Source organism: Prinia subflava, chromosome 12, assembly GCF_021018805.1.
Source record: "Prinia subflava isolate CZ2003 ecotype Zambia chromosome 12, Cam_Psub_1.2, whole genome shotgun sequence".
NCBI lineage: Eukaryota > Metazoa > Chordata > Aves > Passeriformes > Cisticolidae > Prinia > Prinia subflava.
The window spans coordinates 11,339,591-11,355,905 of NC_086258.1; the positions used below are offsets into that span (position 1 = coordinate 11,339,591).

At 42.5% G+C, this 16,315-nt stretch overlaps 1 protein-coding gene across 3 annotated transcripts; it reads right to left on the minus strand.

Moving 5' to 3' along the window:
• Nucleotides 1-13,138, minus strand: SLC16A3 (solute carrier family 16 member 3). 3 transcript variants are annotated; one of them, XM_063409138.1, is made up of 5 exons: nt 12,994-13,138; nt 4,968-5,212; nt 3,987-4,130; nt 2,864-3,631; nt 1-1,550 (listed from the first exon to the last, which is right to left on the minus strand). In XM_063409138.1, the coding sequence occupies exons 2-5, from the start codon at nt 5,188-5,190 to the stop codon at nt 1,264-1,266; spliced, it is 1,422 nt and encodes a 473-aa protein (XP_063265208.1). In that variant the 5' UTR covers nt 5,191-5,212; nt 12,994-13,138; the 3' UTR covers nt 1-1,263. The 3 variants fall into 3 exon arrangements, with proteins under 3 accessions (XP_063265208.1, XP_063265210.1, XP_063265209.1); XM_063409140.1 differs by lacking the exon at nt 12,994-13,138 and adding an exon at nt 7,485-8,245; XM_063409139.1 differs by lacking the exon at nt 12,994-13,138 and adding an exon at nt 7,521-8,243.
• Between the last annotated feature and the right edge of the window lie 3,177 nt (nt 13,139-16,315).

Below are 16,315 nucleotides of genomic sequence, written 5' to 3' on the forward strand. Positions count from 1 at the left end.
TCTCTTTTGAAGATTTTTACTGCAGTTACAAAGCCTAGACAGCTTTTTATAAGCAGATTTGAGCGGTGGGGTACAGTAGCATGATTTTATATTTAAAAAATTACATTTCTTGAGTGGTTTCAGGTGGAAAAAAAAAAGAGAATGCCTTCCTTTTGCCTTCCTTTTCTATTCAATACTGTGCTATCATAAAAATGATGAACAGTTCTATCATGTTTCCTCAAACAGCAAGAATGGCACTTTAAACTTCCACAGATTAAGTCAGAGAGTAGGGAGGTGGGATAAACAGGGAAGAAAAAAATCTCAAAACCAAACATGTTAAACCTTCCTATTTTAAAATGCTAACATTGCATTTTATGGATGACTAACATGTTTCAAAGTAGTTAGTCTCTTCCCTAAGTCTACCCACTCTACAGGTCATCTGGAAACTTAATAATCATCTTCTCCATGTTCTACTAAATCTAATAATCATCTTCTCCATGTTACTTGTAATATTTTACAACGCTTGAGGGGAATTTTACTGAAAACAGTGTATGGAATTGTGGGCTAATTTTGTTTGCTTAAGGTCTGTCAGGATCCCTTCTGCTCATTTTTTTAATTTTAGTACTACCTTGGAATACCACTTACATGATCTGCTGAGGACACTATCGGTAATGTGCCTTTCCAAAAACAGGACTTCCAGATGATAATTGCAAAGGTTACAGGTTTAGGCAGAAATGCATTTACATAAGTCAAAGTTACAGATATTATCAAAATTAAATTAGGGCTGAGCCAATTAATCTAAAAAATATAAAAAGGTAAGAAATTCAAAAACCTCATGGAGACCTTTAAGTTCCTGAGATTTTTCAGCCATCTCAAACTCTTTTCCCTTCACAGAGAATATAGGGAAATTATATTTAGCCACACAATACAGCAATTTCATTAATATTGTCTGAAAACATACATATAATTCCACTTTTCTTAAAATATGCTTTTTCTGTATCATCCAAGTGAGCAGTTTCTGGTGATGCATAGCAAGAGCCTAATTGTGTTCATAAAAGCTTTTTAGTTTACATGAAATGTGTAACCACAATGTTCCACCTTTTACCAATAAAGCTAATTTTCCAGGAAGATGTTGTCTAGCTAATCAGCTTCCAAAGAGACCTGGTGAGCTGACTAGTCTGCAGTTACTAAATCAGATGGCCCAGCCCTAAACTATTTCTGTTTCTAAAATAAATAGTGTTGAAAATCTTTCTTTCCTAAACATTTTTCAGTTCCTTGTCATGCTCACACACATGTTTCTGGGTTAGTTACAACTTCGCCATTTTTTTCAGGCTCATCTTTCAGAAACTGCTCCACTTCAATAGAGTCCAGCTTGGCATCTTCAGGAGTTTTGTTTTCAGATTTGTTTAATTCTTCTCTCTCTGATGCTTCTTCTTTTATATGTGGTTCTTCTGATTTTTTCTTAATGCAGAAGAAATTTCCCAAGGCCAATACAAGGGCTGAAGTGGTAACTTCAATTCCAGCAATAATGAAAACAAACATGTACCTCCCTGTTGCATCCAGGAGTTTTCCTGAAAAAGGCAACATTCCAGGTAATCAACAAAAGTGATTATCGTGCAGTGAATATTTTTTGCTTTTTTAAAACATTTTGACTCGCCTGTCTAGAATCACCATGACTACCTAACCAAGTTTTTTGAAATAGGATTTAAACAAGTTTATAACAAAATATTTCTTAATTATTTCAGTTCAGTTTAACAGTCACTGACATTACATGAGATCCCAAAACACATACTCCACTGCACACACAGAGGCATTGGAGTTCAACTGAAATAAAACCAGCCTTGCCTTCAGATGCAAGAGATCAAACACATGCATTGTATTTCAGATAAAAATGTGTGCATCCATGGATGGGATCTGTATCACCTCTCTCATGATCTGATCATCATTATCCTCTTGCTCCCAATCTCATTTACCTTTCTACATGGGCAGTGCATTGTCTGCTTAAAATGCAAATCTTAGTCAATAGTCAGTCTGGAGTAACTGACTGATTCAGACACTGGTAAAAGTAAATTTTCACAAGACTTAGTGGATGTGAAAGAACAGGTAGGAGGATATGAAGGAAGTGCCTCTCCAAACCTGAAGATCAGAGGAAGCAGTGTATAGTACTGGTTTTCCCAGTACTATACAATTTCCCTTGAAGGGGGTTCTGTCAAAATAAAAATACTTGATGTTTTTAGTGTCTGATATAAACAGTAAACATTTTATAGCAGTGACATGGTAGGTTTGGGGACAGAAAGTGTCTTTCAGTTCAGAGTCTGTAAAATGTGTGTTCTTTGATTAGTAATTAATTTGTATTTTGACTTCAAATTAATGGATTTTACTATTTTGTCATGTCCCCTTATTCTGGGGTTGTAAGACATTCAATAGAAGCACTCTACCTTCCTTAAATCAGTGCAATTTTATAGTCCTCCTTGTAAGATATTTTTTCTTCCTTCAGATATTGTTTCCTCCTCCAAATCTACTGTGGCTATAGACAATATATCCTAGTATTTCTCAGAGAAAATTGACAGGTTCCATATTCTGAATCCCAGTCAGCTATCTACCAATAAGAAGTTCAGCACAGGCTTTCAGAAGACAAATAGCAGCAGTTAAATTTCCAGATGGCAATTTAACCAATCCTGAAATAGATCCAAGAGGGAAAAGGTTCATTCCATCCCTTTTTGGACTATTTCAGAGTGTAACTGCAGAAAGCCTTTGAAACGTGTGCAACACTAGCACACTCTGCATTTCTTGAATGACTCTCATCTTTTTCTCAGCTCCCTTACATTTTGTGTAAATGGATGCAATGCACAATTTTGAATTATCAACTAAATGGCATACTTACCTGCTGATGGCGGACCAATCAGAACAGCCATAGCTTCTGCCAGGAGCACTAAACCGATAGCACTGGAAAACTTCTGCGTACCAACAATAGCCATGAGAACTTCAAACTGAAGAGCTCCTACCATTCCATAAGAAATGCCAAAGAAAATGCAAAAGACCACCAGTCCACCATAATCAACAGACATAGAACCCATGAGATCTGTAAACCCATTAAAAATCATAGCAAAACTGAAGAGGTAGACACAGCGTGGTCTAACCCATTTAAGACCGGCTACCATTCCACAGATTGGACGAGCAAAGATATCAATGAATCCCAGAATAGTCAGAAGAAAAGCTGCTTTGGTGTCTTGATTCCCTAAATCCTTGGCATAACTCACAACAAACACTGGGGGAACAAAGAGGCCAAGCACCATGATAGATGCTGCTAGCGCATAGATTACAAAGCCACCGTCTTTAAAAACGCTGAAATCCAGAAGTTTTTTCTTCGCTTTCTTCTCAGCTGGCTCTTTGGTAGCTTCTGACTTTTTTGGTAGCTCCAAAGGTCTCATTAGTGCTCCACATACACAGCAGTTGAGCAGCATCCCACCCAGGATAAGGAATCCTCCTCTCCAACCATACTCATGTTGTAGTATCTGCCCCAATGGTGAGAGAGCACAAAGAAACACTGGACTCCCAGCAGCAGATAGCCCATTGGCTAAGGGCCGGCGTTTGTCAAAGTAACGGTTTAACATGATGAGTGAAGGCTGAAAGTTTAGCGCCAACCCCAAACCTGTAGTAGAGGGTACATAAAAATTAATGATGGCCTACAATATCACTGTTAAAGATATTCTAATCACAGTTTTCTGACTCATGACTTAAGAGAAAATAGTTTTATTCCAAACAGACAAAAGAATCATAAGATAACACAAAGTATTCTACCTCCATAGTATTCTACTTTATGATTACACTTCACGCTATTAAACATTCATAACAAAATAAATGACCTTTTAATTCCACATTTATCTGCCATCTTTATAAAAGCCCAGCTGGGTGATCCTGATGCTTCAGGTATTTCTCACTTACTCAAAACTTCAGCCTAAAGCTGAGACCTAAGTTAACACATTTCAGCAATGCATAGTACTTACCTGTAATCACACCTGCAGTTAGATAGATCTGAACGATGCTTGTGCAGAAGGAAGCTATCACCATCCCCAAGGAGGCAAAAAGGCCACCCACCAGCATGACAGGGCGACAACCAAAGCGATTGACACATACACTACAAAGTGGACCTAGGCAAGAAAAGCAAGTTACAGCTGCTAAGATAAACCCGCTTTTGCAACTGATTTTATGACACTTTATTTCTTTGGTGGACTTCAAAGTTTAACATTTATGGTTGGAATCAACGATCTTAAAGGTCTAAGGTCTTTCCAACCTAGTGATTCTGACTCATTTTGTACTTTGTCCATATAGTCAAGCCAATCAGGAAAAATGTCCTTTCCTCTGTAGTCAAATACTTCAATCTTTTTTGTCTTCAGCATGCCTTGTGATTTTTCTTTTTTTTTTATCATCTTTAGCAACTACCGAGTTACAGAGTTGTAATTTTAATTACAACCTGGATGGGCTTAAATAATCTTTTGGTTTGTGTGATTAACAGTAATTCTCCTTTGGAATGCCTTACTTGCACACAAGTAATAATATTCAGTCATGATACACACTGTAAATTGTTATTGTGAGCCTCACCAGAAAGACACACTGGAGTCCGGAGTTTGGGTATCTCAGAGCAGCAGCAGGGAGAAAATACCCACTTTGTTTATTACTTCCTATTTTATACTTCTCACAAGGTGACCATGGATTGGAGAGTGGGCATTCCCACTTCTCACCACAGTGGTCAAGGAGGCTGTCATTCAACTCCCCCTTCTCTTGGAGAAGGAATTCATAACAATGGCAATATTTTAAAAACACGATCTTCTGTTTATATTAACACGCGTGAGAAGGTGCCCCCTTCTACTTTAGTATGAATGCTCAGCAAACTAGGAAGATCTCATGGTGACAGTAAATGGCTGTAAGATCTACAAACTTAGTTGTATGGCACAATAATACTGTTTCAAAACCAGATAGCTACTCACCTGTTCCGTAAAGCATGGCCAACAGAATGGAGGAAATCCATGCAGTGTCGCTATATCCAATGCCAAATTCCCGGATAAGTTCTTTAAAGAAGACACTAACTGCCTTAGGAAAGGCATAGGAGAATCCTGTGATGATAAAACAGCCAAAAAGGACAGCCCAGCCCCAGCCTCCATCAGGGGCTTTAACACCTGATGGACCATCATCAGCTACCACAGCTCCCATGATGAAGAAACTTGTGTGTTCCCTAAGAAACAAAAAGCAATTAGTGTCTATAAAATTGCACTACCATTAAAACTAAGACATGGAACTACTTAAAATAAAAGTCTTGAAGATGCAGTGCAATTTAAACTATGCCTTGTTTGAGTTTAGTTCTTACAAAGCTTGCAAAAATACATGAAAATGAGATGCACACAACTGAGTTTTAAATGAATGGCCCCTCATGGCTCTCAAAGTCAGAGCTGGATTTCATCTAAATCACATAAAAAAACTGAAGCCATAACAGCACTTCAGGGGTGTATCTGACTTTCACAAATATGTAATAATTACTACATTAAAGTCTGCAGGATTTTTTATATAAGACCTTGTTGCATGAATCCCCTGGCCTATTCACTTAGGAGACCTGGTGCATCACAAGCGTTCTGTGAAATGGTGGACTAGTCAGCCAGATTTTTTTATTCCCCACTGAGGACAGCAGTACAGCCCTGATACACTGTTATCTTGAAAAGACAGAAAGATAGAAAGATCCTTTCGAGATGATGATGAACTATCATTTTTCACACATCAAGTAAGTTTGTAAGCTAAACTGTAATGAAAGTCTCCATGAGCTGTTTTTGTGAATGCTGGGAGTTAGTAACTGCAGCAATGCTCAGTACAACTGCCTGCCTGAAGCAAATACTTTCCATTGTTGTTACTACATGATCAGTAAGAAAAAGTAATATTTGATAAATCATATTTTTCACATTTTCTGTATGCAGACATAAGCATCTTTGCCTCTAAAAATTAAAATCTTTTGTTATGATAATGTTACATTCTAGGCAGTAATGCTGCCAGGTTTTAAAAGGGAGAGATGTGGGGTAAATAAGATACTGAAAAGGCACATAAAGAGTCCCTGTATGTGAGGAAAGCAGGGAGTAACTTCATCACAACAGCTAGGTTTTTGTAGGATCTGTGTTCTACACAAGTCTTGAAAATGTCAGTGACCTATAAAATAGGATCATTAAGCATTAAATCATATGTGTACAAAAATTGACCATTTCTTTGAAGTGCAATTGATTGTATCAGTGTTTCTCTTCAGTAGTACCTAAAAGAGGAGAGCAAGCACAGTTGCACAGAGTAAAGAATGTTCCTGCTTGCAACAATTACAGGCCCGCACAGAGATTGTTATAAGTTGGGAAATGCATAATTCTTACAGCTACATTTCAGTACCAGGCTATATATGACACAACAATGCGATGCAGACTTGTCTAGACAACTGAGCATCAAATGCATGATTGTAATAGGCCGATATGGGTGTACTTACTATGGTGTTTAGACCAGCACTCCCACTTCTTGTAAGAAACAACTTTATATGCATGATACAGAAATAAATCTGGCCATGACTATGGCTGTCCTAATGCCTTGGCCTATATGACGACATTAAGCCTCACAGTATTAGCTTCACCTCTTGTTTTCTGGAAATCAAATATAAACAGAAAACTATTTTTCCTAAATCCAAACAACTAGAACATAAAATAGTTTAACAGGAAGGGAAACAGAATACCTCCACAAAATTACTCACTGAGGTGTCTGTGGCTACAGATGGCTCATTTGCTGATTCCTGAGAGTATGTAAAAATGCATATCTTGGTAAACTCAGCAATTTCTGCAGCAGGCATTGAGTTGCTAAATAACAGTTATAAGATGCATCTCTGCCAAGACTCCCAACACTGGGATCTGTCCAGCCTTCAAAACTCTTTTTCCCAGGAGCTTTTCTTTGATGTAAGGTATAAAACATTCTTCAAATAAGGACTTGGTTTTTTAAAGCAATAACCAGGCAGCACAGAGTAAGTGCACAAAGGATAATCCCTGTGACAGTGGCAACTCTGTAATATTAATGTTAACAGGGGAAATGCTGACCGAAGTGTCTGAACTTAAATGTATAAAGAACAGGAATAAGATGTAAAATTGAAGCACTCAGGGGGATCACTTACACTACTTCCAAGTTGTCAGAATATTTCATTTGGAGTGAAGGTTTAAAATGTTGGGGGAAGGGTTAGGCAGTTTTTGTTCGTTTCCATTACCCATCTAATAGGAACATAAAGTTAGTAATAATATATGAGCATGCTTTGTTGAAAAATAGCAACTGGCAATCTCTCCAGACTGCTTATACAGTGCTGGATGGAGACATTCAGTACCTTACAGCATTCAGCTCTGCACGCAGGCTGGGCCAGTCTCCTTTACTGCGTCTACAGCAAAGTTGTTAAAAAGGCAGCCTCTACAGACCTACAGTGCTGAACCCGGATAGCAAAATACATCCACCTCTATGAAGCGGCGAGTGGCTTTGAGAAGAAATACCGTTAAGAACTACTCCGCAGCACGCTTGTTCCTTCCAAAAGAGAACTGTCCAGCCTTTTCGAGGGGATGGAAGCCAACTCGGCACCCGGCACACCGAGCCTGGTGCGGACGCGGCTCGGAGGAAGATCCATTCCCCGTCCGCTCTCCGACCCTCGGGGCAGAGGCTGCAGGAGCCGCTCCCGCCCGCGGCCCCGCGTGACCCGCGCGGCGGTGCCCCGGCAGGGCGCGCGCGGGCAGCCGCCGCACTGAGACGTGCGGGACGTGACTCGGGCGGGGGGCGGGCGCTGCTCGCGAGCTGCGCGCGCGGCGCGGGCGGAGCCGGGTCGGACCCCGCTCGCAACCGCGATTGCCGGAGCCCAGAGCTCACACAGGAGAGGGAAACATCCTCCTTCCTGTTCTTGAGCTGTTGAGCTCCATGCCCAGCAGAGCTAGTCAGCCTGTAAAAGACACATTCTGTTGAACCTGCCTTACGGAACTTACATCTTTGCCATGAGGAATAGTCCCTAAAACGGTTTTATGTTTTGCTCAAAGAGCAAGACTTGCTGATGTGAGGGCCTACTTTCCAGCATTTAATAAAAATAGTCCTACAGAGAAACATACAGTAATATCCATTTACTCTTCTTTACATCATGCCTACTACCACATTGGGCTAAAAATCACCATAAACCAGCACACCAGATCCTCAAGTGCCATCCTTTTAAGAGTGGTTCACATTTGCACACACATGCATCAACACTAGCTCTCTTAAAGGGAAAGCCTGAGAGAATTTAGATTGTTCAACCTGCAGAAGAGGATGCTCTGGGGAAACCTTATTGTACCTTTCCAGTGCCTAAAGTGGCTACAAGAACGCTGGAGAAGGACTTGTTACAAGGGCATGTAGTGATAGAACAAGGGGGAATGGCTTCAAACTGGCAGTAGGTTTAGATTTGGCATTAGGAAGAAATTCTTTAGTTTCAGGGTGATGAGGCCCTGGCAAAGGTTGCCCAGAGAAGCTGTGGCTGTCCCATCCCTGGGAGAGTTCTAGGCCAGGTTGGACGGGGTTTGGAGCAACCTGGCCTAATGGAAGGTGTTCCTGCCCATGGCAGCAGGTTGGAACAAGATGAACTTTAAGGTTTCTTCCAACCCAAACCACTCTATGCTTCTACAATCAATGTTATTCATCTGGTTTTGTCCATTGGTTGTTCATGTTAACACATCAAAATAAAAATACCATTAACCAGGACTAAAGGAACCCTGTCTCCATAAACACAGCAAAGGATGCATTTTGTCCTGTTGTGGTGTGTCTTACTAGGCTAAGACTGTATTCACCTTTTTAAGAAACAATAAGGAAGTAGTGCAGAGGTTTATGTGTGAAATGTACAAACAAGGGGCACCACCTTTAGAAAAGGCAGACTTGTAGTTGATCTCTACCGGCAAAATTTTTACTTAGGATTTCACTACAGTGCTGGGATGGTATTAAAGCCTACTAAGACAGGAGGCTACTGCCTAACTATTGCAACAGCTTGCTTTGCTTTCTGCTTTTGCTAGCTCAGCCCTATTAATGGCAAAGGATTACATTTGACTGGCTGTGGCTCCATTTCATATCTTCACAACAGACATGATAGTATTGTCAGTATTTATTCCAGATTCCTTCTGTCATGAATGGGTTCTTGCTTTGGTAATGTGTAAAATAAAGATAGCATCTGGGGTTTCATCTTCCTGATATTATCTTGTTGTCATGGAAACTAATATAGACTCAGGATGGGGTATTAGGTAGCATTGTGGGCGGTTTGATTGTGTGGTTTCCGGAGTGATGTATATAAAAGGAGAATATTTGTATTATAAGAAGGAGCAGCTAGAAATGGCAAGAATCTATTATTTGTGTTTAGCCAATATTCTTGCTATTTTTAGCTGTATTTCATGGTCAGCAGTATGGGTAGGAATGAAATTTATGAGCATGTACACTGACCTATATTGCTTGAGAATTTCCTGTTCTCAGAAAGAATTAATTTCAAGAACTCTCAATAATAATTAATTTCTTCTAACTGTGGCTGAAATCTAGACAACCTTGAATTTCTATGATACAAATAAAAGATGTTTATCAAAAATAGAACATAAGCTTCCAAGCAGGGAACCCAGTTCAGCCTAGACTTCAGTCTGGAACCCCACCCACTTGAGAAATGTATAACTACAAAATAAGGAAGATGGTCTAAGCTGAGCAATGTAGACATCCTCCTTCAGTTTTCTTATCTGTGAAACAAAGAAAATAATGACTCTCTCTTCATAGGATGTTGGGGGTATGAATACACTGAAAAGCATAGGCTGCTCAATACTGTGTTAATAGGAGTTAGAAACCTCCTGTATTTGCCCAAAGGTATTAAAATCTAAGCAGACTAAACAAAGTATGCATGTTATTCTTGGTTTTAAGTGAAGATTCCTAAGACTAACCAACTCTACCGAAATTTTTCATGAAATGATTCCTGAAAAAAAAAAAAATTAATATACCCCAGACCATTATGATAGCCCTCTACATATAGAGCAACTACCCTTTGTGTTGACATCACTGACATCTACCTATTCAGCATGACTTTAACTCCTTCCTGATTCTCTAAAGTACAAAAGCATATATCTTTAAATCAGATTTTATTACAATGATATAACCCACTAGTACATTTTCTGTGGCTTACTTGCTTAAATATCAGCCAGTTGAATTATATGTTCATTCCAAAGGCTGCTACAAACTTTTGTTCCCTACAAAATCACTACCATATTTACCAGTGCCTATCCTGACCTCCTGTCCTCCCTGCAAGGCCCACCAGTGACTGCCGCTGTCCCATTTTGGCCTCCTCCATTTCAACTGAGACAACTTTCCAGATCTGCTGCCTTTCTTAAGGGTTTGCCAGTTTCCTCCATTCTCTCATCTCCCTCTCAGAACTCCTAGGATAATTCTGTGCTGTCTGTAGCTGCAAGTGATGCTCCATACCAGATCTTGACTAATAATAATTCTTCAGTCCCCATTTAGCCTCGAAACATCTTAACTGTTCACTACTACTGCACAGTGAGTAACATTCATCACAAGTTATTAGCAGACTGCACTGACAATAAATTCACACTGCAATTTTATGTGTAGCAGATAACACTAACCAGTCTAAATACTATTACCTGGGTAAAGTGCTCTATAGGGAAAGTTGTGACTATTTATTTGCTTGTTTTATTTTGTATCATGACAATGTTAGAACCCCACTCTTTATATAATTTGGGAAAACAAATATACTAGTCCTATTACAATACCATGGTTGACCTCCAGATTTATTGTATCTATATCAAATGCCCAGTTCCTGGAGAAGTGAATTTATTTTGCTAAAAGTCTGTGGGGTTTTTTTACACCACATCCATTACCGTAAGTTCTTCATGTCAGCATCACAGCAGCACCTTAACACCAGAGAGCACATGTCCTTTCTGTGTTCACACAGAAAAGTGACAAACATGCCTTCAGTTATATTGCAATTATCTGACTTTTTCCATATGTTTTCAAAAATGTAAGTTGCAGCATCCCAACTTCATTTAGGAACAACTTACAATTAATTTTCATGTATCATGAAAATTAATTTCAGCCCTGCAACTATGATGGCTTTGCAACGTGTTGAAGCTTTAGAAAAACAGAAATGCTTGTCAATTGTTTATAGTGAATAAGTGTCCTTTTATTGTTTAGTATAAAACAAAAAAGTGATAGAGCTAGATAAACATTAATTAAGGGTCTAATCCTGTCACCAGCTAGGCATCTGTTTTTAATTTTGCAGAATACCATGGAACTACCCTAATATATAAAGCGCTTGCATGCATACGCACTGTATCTCAAGCTAGGTAAGCACATGTAGCTGAATATAGTGAATAAAGATTGTCTGGCTCAGAGGTGTCATTTTACACAATCACTTTGGACAGTGCAGCTTCATAATAGGTTGTCATACATTGAGATACGTGAATTGCCACTTCAGTCACAATTTAAACGTCACCTTTTTATTTCTATAATATACCTTGGGTTATACTTCTGACTGAACCACAAGAGGTGTACTGTACGAATAGATTCTGATTTACATTTTAAAACGGCTGCCACACTGCTTCTTCTGAAATAAACACTGCAAAACCGTACATGACTTTACTCTGTGATATCCTAAATTGTATGGTTTGCCCAAGTGGAGTGCATTTCCACTAGTGCTAACGGTCTGCACCTGTGAGGAAGCTGAATTACTGAAATTCAACTCCACTTTCGTGTGCTTTTCTTCTCTCCACAGAATTGCTTAGAAGGCAAGCCGGAGTCTCCTCCAGGTGGATTGTGAGCAGCATTAAAAAAAAAAAAAAAAGCTCTTTCCCAAGAGATGGAGAGGGGCTGCGACGACCATCGCGCGGGATGCGGTGGGGGTGGGAGAGGAGTTGGGAATACAATGGTGGCGGTCGCGACGCCGCCGCCGCCACGGCCACGACCGCTCGCGTGGCGCTCCGGGGCGGGCACGTAGCCCGCGCAGCCCTCAGCCGAGACGGCTCCCGGGGAGTGCTTGGGTCGCTTGAGCCTGGATGCTCAGGCAGACCAGAGAGACTCCGCGCCCGGGCGCCCCACCATTCTCAGTGCGCCTGCTGAATCGAGTAACGCAGTTCATGCTCGGGGCTGCGACGATGTCCTTATGAGGGAACAGTCCCTTAGACTGCTCGTCGCTCGTTCTGACGGACCTGAACCGTCACCGCTGTGACAAGGAACTCCGAAACCTCCTGGGGCTCGACACTGAAACAGGAGGTGAGCAGTAGCGAAGGGACCGCGGAGGCAAGGCTTTCGCGGAAATCCTCGTCCTCCAGTAACAGTATGAGGCCACGAATGGCGGAAACAAAGCTCGAGCTAGCGGGTGTCCTACGAGCCACCGGTGTGGCACTGTACGTGCCCTCGGGCCGGCAACATTGCGCGCCTAGGCGTGACCCAGCTGCCAGAGGGGAAGCCCGGGGCAGCGCTCTCTCGTAGCAGGCGGAGCGGGGCTCTGTGGCCGGCACCGCTCAGCGCCCGGACAGCGCTGTCAGGCCGGTGGCGCTGAGGGCGTTGGGCGACTCATATGGCAACGCGGGTTTCCCGGCGAAGAGGTGCGCCCGCGTGGCCCTATGAGCAAGGAGAAACGCAGCCGGCGGGACAGCGCCCCGCCGACCCTCGTGGAGTGGTGCCAAGGGGTACGAGTCGGCGTCGTGCCCACGTCCCCACCGGTGCCCAGCGCAGCTTCTGGACAAGGGATGAACCCACAACTCCTCCGCCGCGCTTTGCCCAAAGCTTGGGCGGCGCTGGGGCGCATCCGCTGGCCTGGAGAGCCCCGTGCAGAGAAGGGCTCTCGGTCAGCCCGCCGCTCTGGATTCGGCTCACCCGGCTCCGGACCCCCCACCCAGCGCTCCCCACGGCGTTCGTCCCCGTGCGCCAGGTAAGCACTCCGAAACATCACGCACGACGGCTCTACCTCAGTACCTGAGTCACGTCCCGCTCTTCAGGGTGAGGATGCCCGTGCTCGCGCCGGACCGCAGCCCGCTCTTCTCCGTGTGCCCACGTAGACCCGCCCCAGCCCGTCTGGTCCCGCCGGCTGGGGAGCGCTCCCGCGAGGCGGGTCTGTGGCTGCTCGCCCCGCCCTGCCACACGGGGCCGCGCCCAGGGTCCTATCGCCGCCGCGGTGACTCTCCCTCCGCCACAGGTTCTTCCGCGCAGGGGCCCCGGCCGAGTGCAGCGCGGCTCCGCCGGCGCCAGCTCGGAGCGCGGCCCCGGGGCCTCGTAAGGCATCAGCACGAACTTTGCGCTGCTTGCGCAGAGTGCAAGGCAGGGCTGGATCCTGCCAGCGTGGATGCTGCACTGTCTGTCCGGAGGAACAGGACCCGAGCAGTGGACTTCAACTTATGAATGGGTTTATGCGGTTGAGGTTTGTTCTGTGGTGCCGTTTCTGTTTTCCTGGGAGCGATCACAGTTTCTTCATTGTCTCCTTCCATGAGAATTACTCTTACGAGTTTCCTTGCTTCGTTGTTTTCTTCTTAGTAATTTTGAGTGTGATATTGTGCATTCCGTAGACAACCCTCAGGCTTCCCTCCTCATCCTTTACCAAGGCAGCACTCTCTGCGAATATGATTTTATAACATACTCCTCCTTTTACGTCAATACGGAATGAGCTTTCTGCATTAATCTCTTGTGACTCAACTGCGATTCATACGAATGTTGGATTGTAAAACTGAATGCGTGCTGATATTGCTATTTAGCATCAATGAAAGTTGTGGTGGGATTCTCAAGTGCACTACAGAAAATACCACTCCTATAGCTACCTGGGGCTTAGGAAATTTTGGAGTAGGTGCTCCACTCTTTTGTGTGCTTCTAGCACACAATCCACTGTGTAGGGGAGTGGCGTCACACCTTAAATCCTGTGTTCGGTTTTCAGCCCCTCACGACAAGACAGACATTGAGGGGCTGGAATGTGTCCAGAGAAGGGCAACAGAGCTAGGAAAGAGTCTCGAGCACACGTCTGAAGGACAGTAGCTGACGGAGCTGAACAGACTGAGCATGGAGAAAAGGAGGCTCAGGGGACACCTTATCACTCTCTACAACTACCTACTACTACAAAGGAGATTGTACCAATGTGGGCATCTGTCTCTTCTCCCAGGTGACAAGTGACAGAACAAGAGGAAATGGCCTCAAGTTGTACCAGGGGACCTTTATATTGGGTATTAGGAAAAATCTCTTCTCTGAATGGATTGCCAAGCATTGGAATGGCGTGTCCAGGCAAGTGATGGAGTCACCATCCCCGGAGGTTAACAGTTGGACTAGATGATCTTGGAAAAGAATCTTTTCCAATCTAAATGATTCTATTATTCCTATAACCTATGTTGAGAGACACAGGGGTAGGGTTCTAGCTAGAAGAGGATAGGTAGAAAACAATATTGTCTTTTGAGAACTATGATATTGCACAGATTTGTAGCTTCCAGTATTTTAAAACCTACTTGCTGAAATCATGTAATACCAAGGCAGGAATTGAAGCTCTTTCAATGACTTAGAAGTTTTTTTCTTTTCCTTGCACATTATGTTTGCATTGGCTATTTGTTCAGTTTTGGTAAAGAATAGTACCCATTTGTACATGCTTAAGGATTCATTGCATTCATGTGTGAAGATGAGCAAGGCCATGTGGTTTGAGTAGATAACATACAGCCTATAAGACTGATACTGCTAATCTTAAAGACTAGTAAAACCAGTTTTTGACTGTCCACTGTTATCTGAATTTAAGCCATCCGCTGGCAGACTAGGTATATTCAGGTTTCAGCATCAATCTCCGAATTGACATTGTGTAGACTGTAGTCTTTTTTACTCACCATTAATGTTTATCTGTTTGGGCACTACTTAATCACTGGAAGCCATCAATTACTCATTTGGGGAACTAACATGCATTTAACTACGTGACTAGAAGCTGAGGGATGAAGACAGCTAATTTGAAAGGGGGAGCAGGAGTGAGGAAGGGTTGCAAAAGATAATGCTGTTGGTAAATTAGGCAATGGCTAATACAAAGATGTAAATAATATCAGCAGTCAGAATGTTGTGTGGATTTAGACATTTGCCTAATATTCTGCTGATTCTGATGAATGCTCTGAGGGGCCAACTGCAGAATTTAAATTATGCTGGGACTTGCACTATAATTTCTGTGTGTTCAGATGTAGAAAGTTGTTTGAAGCTGATTTTCACCATTGTATTTTAAACCAGAGGTGATACATACAAATAAATGAACTAAATCCCTTTAATAGTTGCAGTATTCTGAAATTATAATAAGCAAAATGGAACTTGCTTTATTTCAAAAGTCAAAGTGTTAGTTCTGATTCTAATTTTCATTAATAGTTCCTGGTGAAAATAAACCTCTTCTTTCTATAACTGGTATGGGGCTAGGACACACAATTCTCTTCTGATGACATATGGAAAAATATATAAGAACTACTGATAATACTCTATCTTTTCTAAATTAGTGTACTTCAGGCATCATTTGGGTGCAGCATTCCAGTTTCTGGAAGGCAAAAGCTGTTTATATGATCTAGAAAAACAGAAGAGTGACAGAACATTACAGGAAGTTTGCCTCATGACTTCCAGACAAGCAAGTCATCCAGCGTGACTAAGGGAAAATCGTGCTTTAGGCCTGCTTTACGTGTTACATCTTCCTCTGTCTCACCTAGACAGTGTAAGGCAGTTTAGTTGATGGATACAGTTTTTAATAATTAAGGGCCTTGGCAGCAGAATGTATCTATCTGTTCTGCATGACCTCGTGTTACAGTTGGCCTGAGTTTGTTTTACAAGCTTTGTAAAGTTTTCCACATGATGCGGTGGGAGTTCAGAGAGCATGGGAGGTTTGTTCACACCCCTAAGGGCTGTACTTGAAAGAGGCCGTCTCCTTCCTGATCTATGCTAAGGAGTAATTGTTTAATACTAAACAGTTGGATAAACAAAATTTGTAGGAAGACAAGTGAACGAAAGAGCGAGATCTGAGAGTATGGGACAAGTATTAGCTGTACTTGTTTTGGGAGAAGGGGGTCTTACTGAACGAGACCGGGACTGCAAAAGAGTCCGTGCTCCCATTATGCAGCGAAGAGGCTGCTGCATGAGAGTAGTGAGGATGGAATGGGGAGAATGTGAGGAGGAGAGAATACACTGTCGCGTTCCTGGAAGTGAATGCAATGCGAGGAACTGAGAAACGCCGGATAGTTGGGCAGGAGAGGAGCCAGACGGGGCCTGGCGCTGCCTCCCTGAGCGGGGGCCGGAGAGAAGGCGGCTGGCAGCC